Source organism: Triplophysa dalaica, chromosome 15 (assembly GCF_015846415.1).
Source record: "Triplophysa dalaica isolate WHDGS20190420 chromosome 15, ASM1584641v1, whole genome shotgun sequence".
NCBI lineage: Eukaryota > Metazoa > Chordata > Actinopteri > Cypriniformes > Nemacheilidae > Triplophysa > Triplophysa dalaica.
In genome coordinates, this window is record NC_079556.1 from 5720679 (window position 1) to 5735452 (window position 14774).

General features: G+C 36.3%; 1 protein-coding gene across 2 annotated transcripts; it reads left to right on the forward strand.

Annotated features, from left to right (window-relative positions):
• Positions 1 to 3288: 3288 nt before the first annotated feature.
• On the forward strand, positions 3289 to 14769 carry eno4 (enolase 4). Of its 2 annotated transcripts, none has more exons than XM_056768822.1 (13): positions 3289 to 3385; positions 7443 to 7571; positions 9627 to 9823; positions 9993 to 10138; positions 11285 to 11454; positions 11710 to 11838; positions 12041 to 12112; positions 12780 to 12938; positions 13089 to 13214; positions 13317 to 13509; positions 14154 to 14209; positions 14354 to 14471; positions 14611 to 14769. In XM_056768822.1, exons 3-13 carry the CDS (start codon positions 9627 to 9629, stop codon positions 14655 to 14657), a joined length of 1413 nt encoding a protein of 470 aa, XP_056624800.1. In that variant the 5' UTR covers positions 3289 to 3385; positions 7443 to 7571; the 3' UTR covers positions 14658 to 14769. The 2 variants fall into 2 exon arrangements, with proteins under 2 accessions (XP_056624800.1, XP_056624799.1); XM_056768821.1 differs by lacking the exon at positions 3289 to 3385 and adding an exon at positions 7057 to 7264.
• The last annotated feature ends 5 nt before the right edge of the window (positions 14770 to 14774 follow it).

The window sequence follows — 14774 nt, forward strand, 5'->3', positions numbered from 1 at the left end:
TCCAACTCAGAGACATGCCAGAAAAAGGCACACACACATGCACACACACGCACGCATGCACACACACATATACACACACGCACGCACACAAACACACTCATATTCCTATGTGGCCTCAGATGTCCTAACCTCAATTGCTGAACATTGAAATATTCTGATGTTCTCGGAATATGCTGCTGACTTTCCCATAGTCCTTATTTCTATATATGTGACCCTGGACAACAAAACCAGTCTTATGGGTACATTATTCTAAATTTCTATGAATGTATAGGTTGTTAGGATATGATAATATCTGGCGGAGATTAGCCGTTTAAAACTCTTGATTCTGAGGGTGCAAAAGAATCCAAATATTGAGAAAATTGCCCGTGAACTTGTTATTAAGAAGCACTCTTACTGGCCATCCACTCACAAAAATTAAGTTTTGATATCTTTAGCATAAGAAAAATATCTTCATGATCTTTACTTAATATCTTAATGCTTTTTGGCATACAATGTATTCTTGGCTACAACTAAAAATGTTGCCATGCTACTTAAGACTGCTCTTGTGATCCAGGGTCACATATTCATAACCATGGAATGAATTTAGACTATTTGTCTCAGGATTAGTTTTGTACCTGATAATTGCACAAGTAACTGATTTAAAAGACAGTCTAAGAAAGACATATTGTAAAATTAATAAATAAAGGATAATAAATAAATGAATGAATGAACAAAAATGTATGCTTTCATTAAGAATTGTTACAAAAACACTGATCGTATGTTAAGTTCCTTTAATTCTCAAAAAAACTCATGCAGCTTTGTGTTGGGACAACATGCCCTTAAGTCCACAAGGGGGGAGTGTTTATACAGTGTCTAAATTGTTAAAGCACTTTTGTTACAACATCATTTTAGTTCTAATTAAACAAAGAGATATAGGCCTACAATTACATGTTCTCTCATTTGTACTTCTCACAGCAGCAAAGGATTAATTAAGGAGCACTTTGTTGAAGAATTTCATCCGAGAAAATTACTTTATTAGCAGTATAATAAGAATCAGAAGCAGATATTGCATTGCCCAGTCAGAGAAATGACATTTTAGAAGTAGTAAACTTATCACAATTAACATCCCGAAAATGATTAAGTAAATATTATAATTATCATCCCGGAAATTATGAAAAACGATAGTCATTATGCCCCAATAAGAAAAGGTGTTGTTTTACCAGACTGCCTAAACGTTGATTCTATTACTGCAAAGTCTTTCAATCGATTGGCTGCTTGTAAACTAGAGCTTATGTCCCCACTGCGTCCCTGTTGTGCGTAAAGACTGAGAAAAGCCATTACATACTGTAAACACAGTACATATTTCAGTAGGCTAGCCTATATTTTCCTCGTCCGTGATCATGTTTAATGGATCATGTCTTTGCATTATGAAGTCTTACGAGGAAATCTGAAGCGTAATTTTGGACCAACCTGCTTTATTTCTCAAACGTTTCTCAAAGGGCTATATAACTAAACATTCTTTTATTATAACCACCAGACCAAAATAATTAATCTTAGCAGGGCCTATCAATAAATAAACCACTCAGTATGTTATTGAAATTGAGGATTGGAGACTCAGGCAATGTAGACTGAAATCAATATTCATGTGCATTCTGTAGCCTACGTCGTTTAGCGCTTTCCTCGTGCACACAACAGGGTTAAATAACACTTGTCTCTTATTTTCCCAGGACGAAAATTCATACTCATATGGGTGTTCGAAGGTCAAGGGTTTGCCTTTATACTTATGCATTTGGCAGATGGCTCAAAGTAGAAAAAAGAAATGGAATAATTCAACACATCTCTCTTTCTATCTCTCGGGTGCAGGTATCAAAGCGCAGCTGAGTGGATCGGGCAAAACCGCGCGACCTGTCCGTGAACTCTCACTGGGTTTAGGGCTTAAACGAGACCGGTGTCATTAAGGCAATTTTTAAAAGCATACAAAATTCTTCAGTTTCTTGAAAAAGTGATTTTTTCAAATTTTTGGAGAGGTTCTCAGTGGTGCTTTTGGTCAATCATATTTGCTTGTATCGACTTCAGTGAATTGCCTTGTAAAGAATTTAGCTGATTAAGGCCACAACAGTTTTATCTTTAAGAGTTGCAGTATAAGCGTGAGTTACACATTGATAAATAGGCCTTATTTATAAATAGAAAAAATATATATGACAAGCAAATGTTTATTGGAATGCGTACAAATAACATGATTTAGAAAAAAACTTATACATTATTATTAATAATAATGCACAAATAAGTTCATTGCAGTAGAAGTAGAAAAGAAGAGTTTGTAAGTACATTCACTTCAATTTATAAACCAATTAAAATATACTATTATCTTCAAAATGTAAACGATGCAAAACGATATTAAATAGCCAAATGTTTCCTGCCAGAAACATGCTTGGGCTTACATTGTTAAGAGACAAATAAAAGGATTTATACAAACGTTTAGAACAGAATAAACTTTTCAATAAAAAAAAGGAATTCTAGAGTGGAAAACAGAATTAGCCAACCAAACCTCAATATTATAAAACACCACAAATCGTTTGTGAATGGCAAAGAATTTTCATTGAACCTTTTTATTAATTCAGGATGGAACACAAATTGAAAAAAAAATCTATTGGTGCTCATTCAGATGACACCTGGCCAAGTTTGAAAACATGACTGGGCAAGTGTGAGGCTCTGAAAGCATTAATCAAGCATCAGGCGTTGCATCTGGTGGCTTAAGGACAGAAGAAGACGCGCTAATTAGGTAGAAATGGCCATTTCCCCCGTGACCCAGCGGGACCTTTGGCAAGCTGTTTAACATTATTAGTTAAGCAATTAAACCGTTTGAATGCAAACGTAGTCTTTCGTTGAAGCTCAAACATGCAAAATATTCCGTATTTGCATGATCTGCATAATGTAGGCTTTATACCAGGTCACAAAATATAAGGAGAGTAGGCTACAGGAAATATTTACTGGAGTAATTACAGGACTTTCTAAATCACAAAGCAACAAGTGGCTGAGCGCGAGCTGTATAAATTAATATTCATGTCTGCGCGCGACATGAATGAGGCTTCGAAAAGCTTTGGATTTTCTTGTTAGAACTTTTGGGAAACAAACGAAGAGCCCTGTTTTTAAGACGAAGAAGGAAGAAACAAAACAGACTGGGAGTGTCTGATCTACCGTCAGTCACATGTCTTTAACAATGTGGATGTTTTATAGCTTTAACGCCGTAAAAACGCATGGCCTATTCCACAGGGCACAGCAGACGACCCGAAACAGACACAATCTCCGTTCAGTTATTTTTTTTAGCTTTCCACACGCTTAGCTGTTATTGTATGATTATTTAAGATGCAGTAGGCTGGATACATGGATATATCTTCTTCGAAATGTAAGTGAATAAAAGTATTCTTAATCGAATGAAAGTACAGTGTAAGTACAGTGAAATAATGTTTTCCCTTTAACGTTTCCTTGTAAAGTTCTGTTAAGAAGTAGTTCATACTAATTTAAATTATTGAACAAACCACTGCAATATGCGTTATATACATACATTTTATTTGTGAACAAGTAGAATTTGCATGCTTTTGCAAAAGGATTTGGTGTTTACACTTAATAAATTACTAAGCTTTCCTGTAGCTAAGTGGTGAGAGAAGGTTGTGGGTTCGATCCCAGGGGATTGCAAGTACCTATGTAAAATGTATAGGATAAAGCAATGTAAGTCGCTTTGGATAAAAGCGTCTGCCAAATGCCTAAATGTAAATGTAAAATAAAATGGATGTGGTGTAAATATTGGGTTGAACTTGAGGGTAAGAGTGCGCAAACGTGGCCGGTTGGTGGCGACAGTAACATGCAGGCTGGTGCATTGAACACTTATACGTTTAACTGAAGGGTCACATGAATATTTCATGCCATTTTACACCTTTAATGTATAGCGGTAATCCATTTTCTATCTCTATTTCTATCTGACCTTACAATGACTTCAATTCGTATGTCCATATTTTTTTACATTGGATACAACCAGATAAATGACAAGGACATACTGTTTTGGTTGCATTACAAGATATTTATGTGGTTCATTTATTTTTTCTGTTTAATCGTTTTTCTTGGCGAAGCTCTCCGTCTAAAGATTAGCAAAGAAAAATTGTGAATAATATCAATACCCATTTCGACACTATAATCATAATGCTCGGTCTCCATGCGGAAATACGAAGCCTCGGTTCATCTTTCAGCGAGCAGATTTTGTTGTGTCAGATATTATTTGTCTGCAGGACCAGCCAAGCGTCGCAAAAAGCCAATGAACGCGCTCTAGTCCATATGACGTAAGTGATGCTGGTGCCCTCTCGGTGACTTCCTGTCCTGGAGCGACTGACCTCCTCGTGAACCAGTCCAGGCTCGAGCTAGAAACGCGTCACACAGTCACTGCTTTTATGTTAAGACATTTAAATTAAACCCCTACTATCAGGCTTTGTAAATATAATCAGATTTCTTTATAAAAGAGTGCAGGGAAATTAGACAGATGATTATGTTAAGATTGCCTATTTTAATTTTCGCACTCAGGATGTGAGAAAAAAATTGATAATAAAATAAAAAGCTTAATTTATTAACCAACATCGTAATTAGGAACAAGGAATCTGAATGAACTGACCATGTGAATAGTCACGAAATAAAATTCATATTTTTTAACAGAAAATGACATTTCGACTAACGAATAAACTTCAACCCAAAAGCTATAATATGATAATATACTTAAATACCCTTTGTAAAAAATAGGCCTATAGGCATATTAATAGCAAATTTTACGACACATTTTACGTCCACTCACTTGCACGTAAAACTTTAAATAATTCAAATGGTAGACATTATATTTACAGTACGGGCCCCCGTAAGTAAAGTCTTAATTTCCCCATGCTTAGGCCTATACTATTTCGAGAAAATGCACATATTGACATTTGTTATGTTTTCATTATACTCTATTTGTACGCGTTGGTGAACACGCCCTTAACCGGTGAGAGCTTAAAATAAGAATGTTTAACATTAGATTCATTGATCATAGATTGATGAAGGGGTGCATTTATGTGTTCTGCTGGGTTTAGAAAGGGTCCGAATTTCAAATAATTTAATGATAAGGCACACAAATCGAGATTAATTTGTTTTTTAAGAGGAACACAAATGCTGTTCGATTAAAATCTTAATAGCCTACAATTTACGAACTAAATTGCTTCCTTATGAATCAATAAGGAAATACTTTTGTGGTTTGTAAAGCTTAAAATTTAAATATTTTGTAGCACAGAAAGTTGCCGAACCCTCCGAGAAAGTTAGTTCACAACAAATGCTATGTTTACAGAATTGCATAGATTATATGCTTTAAAAAATTGTTTGTGAATATCATAATAAAGATGAAGAATGAAAACAAACATTTTAAAAATCAAACCATGAACTAAATTATATTTTTTCTTGTTGAAGTCGGTCTTAAAATGATTTTAGCTATCTATATTTGAACAATGCTAAACGTGATAAATGAGTGAAAAACGTTTAGTTTCGTAATGGCTGAATTTTCAAATATGCACCTAAAATAGACTTTTGGTTCAACATATTAGTTCCAAATGGAAAGTCTTTTGTACCAAAATAGGCCTGTTGTTACAAAATAATAAATACGCAAAAAAGAAAAGTGGACTTTAAGACCTGTGGACTTTACATGCTCTTTCACAGTTTTCAAAGCTTAAATGTATGAATTCATTTAGTAATGATAAATATATATTTTTTAAATGACTGAATAAATCAATAAAAAGATGGTATATGTCAACAGAGTTCCCGCAGCTCATTTTGTGAACAATGCGATATCAGCACATATGTCATGGGTTCGTTTCCCAGGGAACACACATTGGTAGCTACCCATAAATTGTATAGCTTGAACATTGTACGTCTGCTGAATGTAAATGTAAGAGATCCGCATAAACTCCGAACCCGGAAGACTTATAGTGTTCATATCAGCAGGCCTAGCACACCTGTTTTAGTGGTTTGAGTGGTCAGATTAGAGACAACACAAAAATGACCGATTAATCAAATGTGGTTTAAATGTATATAAACACACACACACGCACGCACGCACACACACACACACTCACAGACACGCACACATACACAATCTAGCCTACAACAACAATAAAAAACAAGACCTATATATGTATTTTAATCCACAATCTATTGTTTTATTGGATTACTTTTGTTCTGCAAAAAACTTTTTACTATTAATTCCCATTTTTGCTCTGGTTTGATAGTGTTGGGCTATTTTTTACATAATTATCTTCTTTTGAAGGTAATATTTACATATTATAATAGTTTTTCAACTGTGAAATTTGTTGCATAATTTGAAAGGACGGGACAAAAGACTGGTAAATATATTTTTCATGATGCTGCTTCAAAAACTTTTGGCTTTAGAAAACCAAAATTTTTTAAATAGTCTACAGCATCGATAAACTGTTACTCTGACAAAATGTTTCACTTATGTTGTCTTATTTTCTTTGTAACAGCCTAACCCGTGACGGCAACATTTATAATACGTCGATCTGAAGCTGACCTTCAGATCGCCCTTCTGACAGTGAACCAAAAAATAATATTCCTTTCAAATATTTTTTCTGATTAGTTGATTAGATAGTTTGTTTAATTTCCTTATCTGAATACACATATAAAAAAATGAAATGCTTTCACTGTGAACAGTTGGTTCTAGATTTATATATATAGTGCATTCGATTATGCACTTTCAGAAAAACGCCAAACTAAAGGCTTTTAACATTATATTATCCCGACATTTTTGTGTTCCTAATATTTTAATATTAACTCATATTGTAAACAATATATGAAGCCAGTATTTAACATCTATAAGAATGGAGGATCGTTGACAGCATTTAATCGGAAGAAATAGCTCCCAAGCTGACATTGAACTTGTTACAATAACATGCCTCATGAAACAGAAATTAAGCTTTAAACTCTCGCGTTGTTACATCTGAATGATCTGACGTTACCAAGCAACCACAGATCATCAACAAAGCCTGCGAGGCCGCGCACGTGACAGAGGTAGAGAGTAAACGACATCATGTCGTATAAAGGTTTTTTGGGATGCCATAGTAAAGTATCGAAAGAAGACCAGGAGTTTTACGACCTTAAGAACAAAGCCGCAGAGTATTACAGGTCTAACGGGGTCCCAGAGAAGATAGAGGGCGTCCTGAACGAGATGATTTTTCATAAGCCCAATGACATCTATGGTTATCTGGTAGGACACATATACATGATGTCTTCATTATTAATTATTTTACACAAAGTTTACATTTAAATATGCCAGTAATGATGTAGATCAGATACCAATCTGATCCCATAATTACACACCAATATGCCTACAGTATGTCCGATTTTAATAAACAATACTTATAATACTTGATCCATTTTTTCAGGCGAACTATTTCACCAGGTTCTCATGTACTCCTGTGATCAGTAAGATCACTGGAAGGGTGGTGTACGATGGGAGAGGACTGACAGCCATTCAGGCAAATGTGCATTGCATCATCAGAGATGAGGAAAAGGTATCTGCATATATAGAAATATTTATTGTGAAGGTGTATTACGATGATAAAAAGGTGCTTCAATAAAAGTTACACTTTGTGTGAATATTGTATCTAATTTTCTTGGGAGTGTTTCAATGGTTATGAACAAAAAGAAGCTGGTCGGGTTCTGACATTTCACCTTCTGCTATGTGCAAGATGCACCACAGAAAACACAAGAGTTGTTCGGACACTAAAAGATGAATTTAGAAATACAGTGTCCACACACATTCTCATGCAAACATCACTTGGAGACGTTTACTGTGGCGCCACTAGCCTCAGTATGTTTGACCATCATATCATTCTCTGTCTCGCTGCCTCTGTCCGTTCGGTCTATTCTCTGTTTGGGTTTTTGTAAAGTAAGCGCTATGCCTTCTGGCATGGAGGCCATATTACAGTTCAGAGTGCGGCTGTTTTGGTATGGCACAATCAGAGTGTATGACCTTAATGCAGAAAGACACAGAACAGCCTGACTCTAACAGTGTGTTGGGGGTGAATAGGGGAGGTGAAAGGAAGGGAAAAAAGCACTGAAAGGAAGAAAGGTGGAAAACTGGGCAGAAACACTGTATCAAAAGCAAGAGAGAAGGAAACGTGGCGTAGGACTCAATGAAAGAGAAGCGAGGAAAATAACGAAGGTCAGAAAACAGCAATAAACTTTAGTCATTATATTAACTGAAGCCAAACAAACTCATTCTTAACTGTTTGAGTGATGTGGATCTCTTCGTAAGACAGAATGAGTTTAACCACTCTGAACTTATTGGAACACCTATTTATTTGATTAGTTACTTACACATTATCAAACTGTACGCAACCAAACACACGCATGTGTTTATACTTAAAGGTGTAGTACACCCTAAAATAAAACATTTCATCATTTACTCACCCTCGAGTTGTTTCAAATCTGTATAAATGTCTTTGTTCTGAAGAACACAAATAAAGATATTTGGAAGAATGCTTGTAACCAACCAGTTCTTGGCCACCATTGACTACCATAGGAAAGATTACAATGGTTGTCAAAGTGCCCCAGAACTGTTTGATTTCCTAAATTCTGCAACAAATCTTTTTTTGTGTTATAATTTATAAAGCAATACTTTTTTCTATGGTAGTCAATGGTGGCCAAGAACTGGTTGGTTACAAGCATTCTTCGCAGTGTTCATCAGAACAAAGACAGTTATACAGATTTGGAAAAACTTAAGGGTAAGTGAAGACAGAATTTACATTTTTGGGTGGACTTTTCCTTTAAGGACAAGACATTTTATGTCACTTTTAACGCAACCCGTGTTGTCCCATTTTTTACACAAAACAACACAAAATGACACATGCTGTAATGTTAAAAAAAATTCCATGACACAAAAACTTGTTTTTATAAAACACATTCTTTTTGAGAATGTAGCAAGAGATAAACGAAGCATCCATAGTGTATTATGCAATATATTGCTTCTTTCTTCATTGTAAGGAACACCTTGAAGTCCATTCAACAGACATAGAACAGACATCAAGTGCAAAACACTAGACTCTTTAAATCAGTTATAATGTTTAATTCAGATATTTCTTGGTCTTTTCAGTCCTCCATGTTGTAACTGCTTTGACTCCTGACCGCAAACCTATCCACTAGTTTGTTTTGAACAAACACACAAATGTGTCCTTGAACTTCAGGCATTTTTTAATTTAAAGGTAATTTTTTGGAGGCTCCATCCATAGAAATGTGATATAATATACATCACTGTGTCTTCAAAGGTGTAGAAAGACCTTACACAATGAAGCGTTCGTTTTTTATTACCTTAGAATGAGCTACCATACACTGTGGGTCCCCTTGCATGGAATTCACCATGTTGTTTCTACAGTATAGCCCTAAATGAAGAAACTGCTCTACAGAGCAAATACAAAACTTACATTTCAGAAAATGATTTAAAGTAAAGTACAATTTTAATGAAAGTAAACCCAATTTATTATGGCAACTTCAAACCACAACATTAATTTCTTTGAATTTTTCACCCCAATAACCTAATGCATTTCTGTCCCTGGTACAAATTGTAGATGGTGTGCAGTGCGGTGATGGGTGGTCCTTATGATAGTCTGTCTGAGGGCATTGCAGAAACAAGGGAGACAGATTGTAATAGTGACCAGCAAAAGCTCTCTGTAACAACAGCTTTAAATTGGATCATAGAGCACCTCAGTCCAATGCTGCAAGGATTCAACCCCACTGACCAAACCAATCTAGACAAACTTCTCAGGTGAGTGAACATGCAACACGAAAAACCCAAGACCAGACCAAATCACCAAATTCACAAATTTTTGACATGAAAAACAGATCAAACTTTTTCAATGGAAAACACAGATGTGCATACACTTAAATACACACCAAAGTGCAGGATTAAGGCCGCGCGTGTCTCTATTCTGCAGTGACTTCTTTATGGCACGTTACCTGGAAGACAAGAAAAGATGCGAAACAGAAGAGGAGGAGAACAGGTCCGAAACAGTGCCTGAAGCTCCACCCCAGGATCCTCCCATTCCCGCTTCCAATAAGGACAAAAAGGGTGGCGAGAAAGGTGATGAAGCCTGTTCTGAACACATACACTCATAAGTTTGCAAATCTTATTTTATTAACAATGCATTTGGACAAATTAGATGGTATATCTAGTGATATGACACTACATCACAATAACTATAATGGAATATAGGTTGGAAGTTATGTGAAAAGAGTTTGTCAGTGTTTCCGTGCAATGGATTGAAGGCGAGGGGCTAACTGACCAACCTCTTGCACTTTGCTGGCATCTGAATGATTTGGGATTAGCCGTGAACAATTCTGCTCTATTTCCCAGAAACTCTATTGGGAACTGCTCGTAGTTCCATTAGCAGCTTGTACCGAACTGATGATGCCTCTTGTGTAACCTTCCTTGTGACGGCGACTCTAGTTTGACCTTTAGTCTTCTTATCTGAAATCTTGCACTGCAAAAACGTGTCAACTCTCAAAAATGATTAAATTATGAGATTTTATGTCTCACTCATATAAATGAAGATTTAAGTTATATCATTGGTCTAGATTATGTTGTTTTATTATACACATGGGGACACCAGGGCTAGTTCACCCAGAAATAAAAATTCTTTCATCATTTATTCACCTACATGTCATTCCAAACCTGTAAAACGCTCTTATGTAGAAACCAAAAGAGAGTATTTAAAGAATATTGGTAACCAAACAACATTTACCCCATTGACTTCCAATGTATGGACTTAAAAATACATTTACATTTATGCATTTGGCAGACGCTTTTATTCAAACCGACTTACATTTCATTATCGTATACATTTTTTACATAGGTATGTGCAATCCCCTGGGATAGAACCCACAACCTGTCCTTACCACTGAGCTATCACCAAATACTATTGAGATTTCTAAAATATCACATTTTTGAAGATAAAGTCACATACAGGTATTGACTGACATACATTTTTTGTTAAACTATACCTTTAATACCACAATATAACCCTCTTGTTGGATATTTTTTTAACTGCAGAATGAATAAATCTTACCACGGTCCTATGAATATAGCGGAATAAACTTTTGATTTTGCAGGATGCTGCAGTGGCCTAATAAATGTCAGTGAAACAAACAAGTTACTTACTGGTCATCATCATTCTTTATTTATAAAAAGGTCAATACTTTTTCTCCTGCACCCTATTTTATTCTCCAGCTAAAAAAGGAAACAGTACAGAAAAGCCCCTAACTCCCGCAGAGCCCCCTGTGCCGAGACTACCAGGAGCCCTAGCAGTGGGTGTGGTTTCATTAGCTGTGGCTAAAACCGCCAGCCGACTCATAGGAGCGCCCTTATACACACACGTCACATCCATAAGAGTCCAACAGGTAAACAAACGCACCCACATAAACACATTGTAACAAATACAACCATCAATTACAAACAAACACATCAAAATATGTGACTAAACTGTGTTGCATTGTGGGAGATCTCTACGAATGGACTCATAACACACACCCAAAAGGTCACTGTGACAATAGGGCAATTAAAGACTGGCCATCAAAAGGGACAAGGATGCCGATGTTAACCTTATGTTACTTTACACTTTCCTTTCTTTCCTCTGAATGAAAACCTCGTTATAGGCTTCCAATAAGATTTACCTGCCCATGCCAATGATTACAATACTAAGCTGTGGAAAAAACTCTATGGGTAAACTCAACCTATTAGACGAGGTCATCCTACTGGCCACATCATCACAAAGAGTCAGACAAGTATGTATGTTCTCAAGGATCATACCTTTTCACAAATATACGCTCTTCTTTGAGAAAGAAGGACTCAGTTATTTTCTTAATTGTGTTCTTATTGTGTTCTACTCATATGGTTTGTTACAGTTTAAATGGTTCAAGAAACACAAGGGTGAAAAGACAGTTTTTGTAAACTAACCATTTAGGTGTGTGTGTTTTGGCCTTGCAGGTCATTTGCCTGAGCTTTGAGTTGCAGCACGAAATGAGGAGAATCCTGAATGGATCTGGATGTAAAGCCGGGGTAAGGATATACTCTTCGACAAAAGCACATAATGCTCCACGCTTTGGCTCGCACAAAAGCATCAGCCACCACACAAATTAGGTGTGAATTTTTTTGATGCATTGATGGGGCAATTATCCGCACATCACCATCTGAATGAAATAAACAGGTCCCAATCACGTGCGGGGCTCGTGAAAGCCGATTGAACCACTTAACAGCGTGTCACACAATAAATATATATTTATGTTTGGATGGGCAGCTATTATTAATGTACTGTGCATTGTGGGAACCTCACCAAACTAAAGCTATAGCCATTGTAAAGACAGACATGACATTAGAGTCAAGTCAAAGTTGATTTATAAAGCACTTTTTAAAAAACACCAAGTGTTTAATAAAGTGCTGTACATGCATAAGAGAATATATGATAAAACCAGTCAATAGAAAAATTATATAGGTTACACATATAGTCAAGTGCAAACCCGCGCTAAGATTCCTGCAATGCTTTTTAATTATGTACTATGTATTAAGTATGCACTTTGCCTCACTAGCTTTCAAAACTTTGTAACTGAATATGTAAAGACTGTTTTGCCCCACTTTCCATTGTAAAAAATGATATTTAATGTTAATATATAATATACTTTATACGTGGATATTTGAGTACATTCTCGGCTCTCGTTCTCGCCCCCAGCCTGTAGGTATATCAGAAGAAGGGTCTCTTCAGGTGGGTTTTGAACGTCCTGAACAGGCTCTCGATTTGGTCACAGAGGCGTGTGCCAACCTGAAGCTGCCGCTGGGTTCAGATCTGCGCTTGGCTATAAACTGCGCTGCTCACTGCCTCATGGACTATGTAAGAACGAAATAGATTATTAAACTTAACCTAAAAGCAAATTAAAGTCCACTTAAACAGATACTTTCAGTACTTAAAAAGAAAATGTGTATTTATATTGCATGCCATAACTACCATAATCATGCATGATGTGGTTTTCTGGTCTTCTAGACACGTGGCAGGTATGAAGTGATGTCAGGTTGTCAGAAATCCCCAGATGAGCTGGTGGATCTGTATGAGGGTTTGATTCATAAATATCCTTCTATCACAGCTCTCATCGATCCTTTCAGGAAAGAGGTTGGAACATTTTGATCTGTATTTGAATCTGTAGCATAATCTGATTTGGCCATTAGGCTCGATTGTTATAACAAGTAATTGTTAAACTGTTTTTGTGTGTAGGATGTAGAGCAGTGGGAGAGGCTGGCCTCAGTGATTGGTCAGTCATGCTGCTTGATCGCAGATGCTGCATCCAATCCCTGTCCTCGGTTGGGTGATGCTAAACCCCTCCCACAGGGAGTCACCAGGGCAATTTTTAGGCACCATGGTGACATGACAATCTCAGAGCTCATACAGAGATTTGCAGACAAGAGTGGTAGGTTCCAAACATCAACGAAAAAGTGAGATGCAGAGAACGACAGACACGGATGTGTTATAATGTTATTTAAGATGCAGTGGTAAAGATCACAACAGTTTGCATTTAATCAGCATTGCTGCATGTATTGTGGACCACTCCAGTCCAGCGTTTGATCAATTTAAAAAAATCAAACTTTAGGAATGACAATGTGAAGGAGAATGCATTTAAGCTGTGAAGTCAGGCTTAAATTCATGTTTAAACTATTACTAAATTTGATGCAAAAGCATTAGTAATGTATTGTTTAAACATGAATATGAGCTTTTTTGAAGCATTTAGGATTTAAAAAGGAGTTTCTACCGTTAATTTTCTGCAAAAAAATGCAAATATTTTCTTTTGGAATTTGAAATAAATGTTGTCAGTAGTTCACTTAATGAAACAGACATTATAGTTTAACCTATAAATAGTTAATTGTAAAAAACAATTATTTTGGGGTGGTTCTCTGTAACCTTTTCTTACTTGCAGTAGTATCTAAGTGTAAAATTAGGATAATTTTATCAATCTGAGATGCAACTTTTCTTGTATAAAAGTATTGTGACATTACATCAAAATACTTTTATGGACTAATAAGCATGTAAACCCTCCTTATATAAACTGAGAAACAGAGACTATATTGGCAGCAGGCAGTGCGGAGACTGGTGATACATCAATTGTGGATCTGGTATGTTAATCATATTTCTTGATTTTTATTTTTTTTGTGCTTTTGTTTCTGTTTGCTATACTGCAAATGCATACATGCATGCATATTTTGATTTGATTAAGAAGAGATGTTGGTCAACATGAACTGAATGTGGTTGTTTTCAAGGCCGTCGGGCTTGGCTCGTTCTTTCTCAAACTGGGCGGGTTGAGAGGAGGAGAACGAATGGACAAATATAATCGTCTGATGGCAATTGAGGAGGAACTGGAGCAGGAGGGAATTCTGGGTACGACTCGTCTTTCACACATTCTTGCTCCCATACACTGATACACACAATGGCAACCACAGAAAACTACCATTAACAGTTACTATAGTCAGGAAACTTGAGTTTTTTTAAACGTGTGATGTGGCTTTGTGTCCTGCAGGTGCCAGAGATATAAACCTGGTAAAGCCAGCAGCTGTGACTTCGTGAGCATGTATCAGCTCAGACAAACACAGCAAGTCTGATGTCATTTATGATTTATAATATCAAAATTTGCACAAAGAAGGCAAATGAAAAAAGGAAATATGATGTGAACGAATGTCGTGA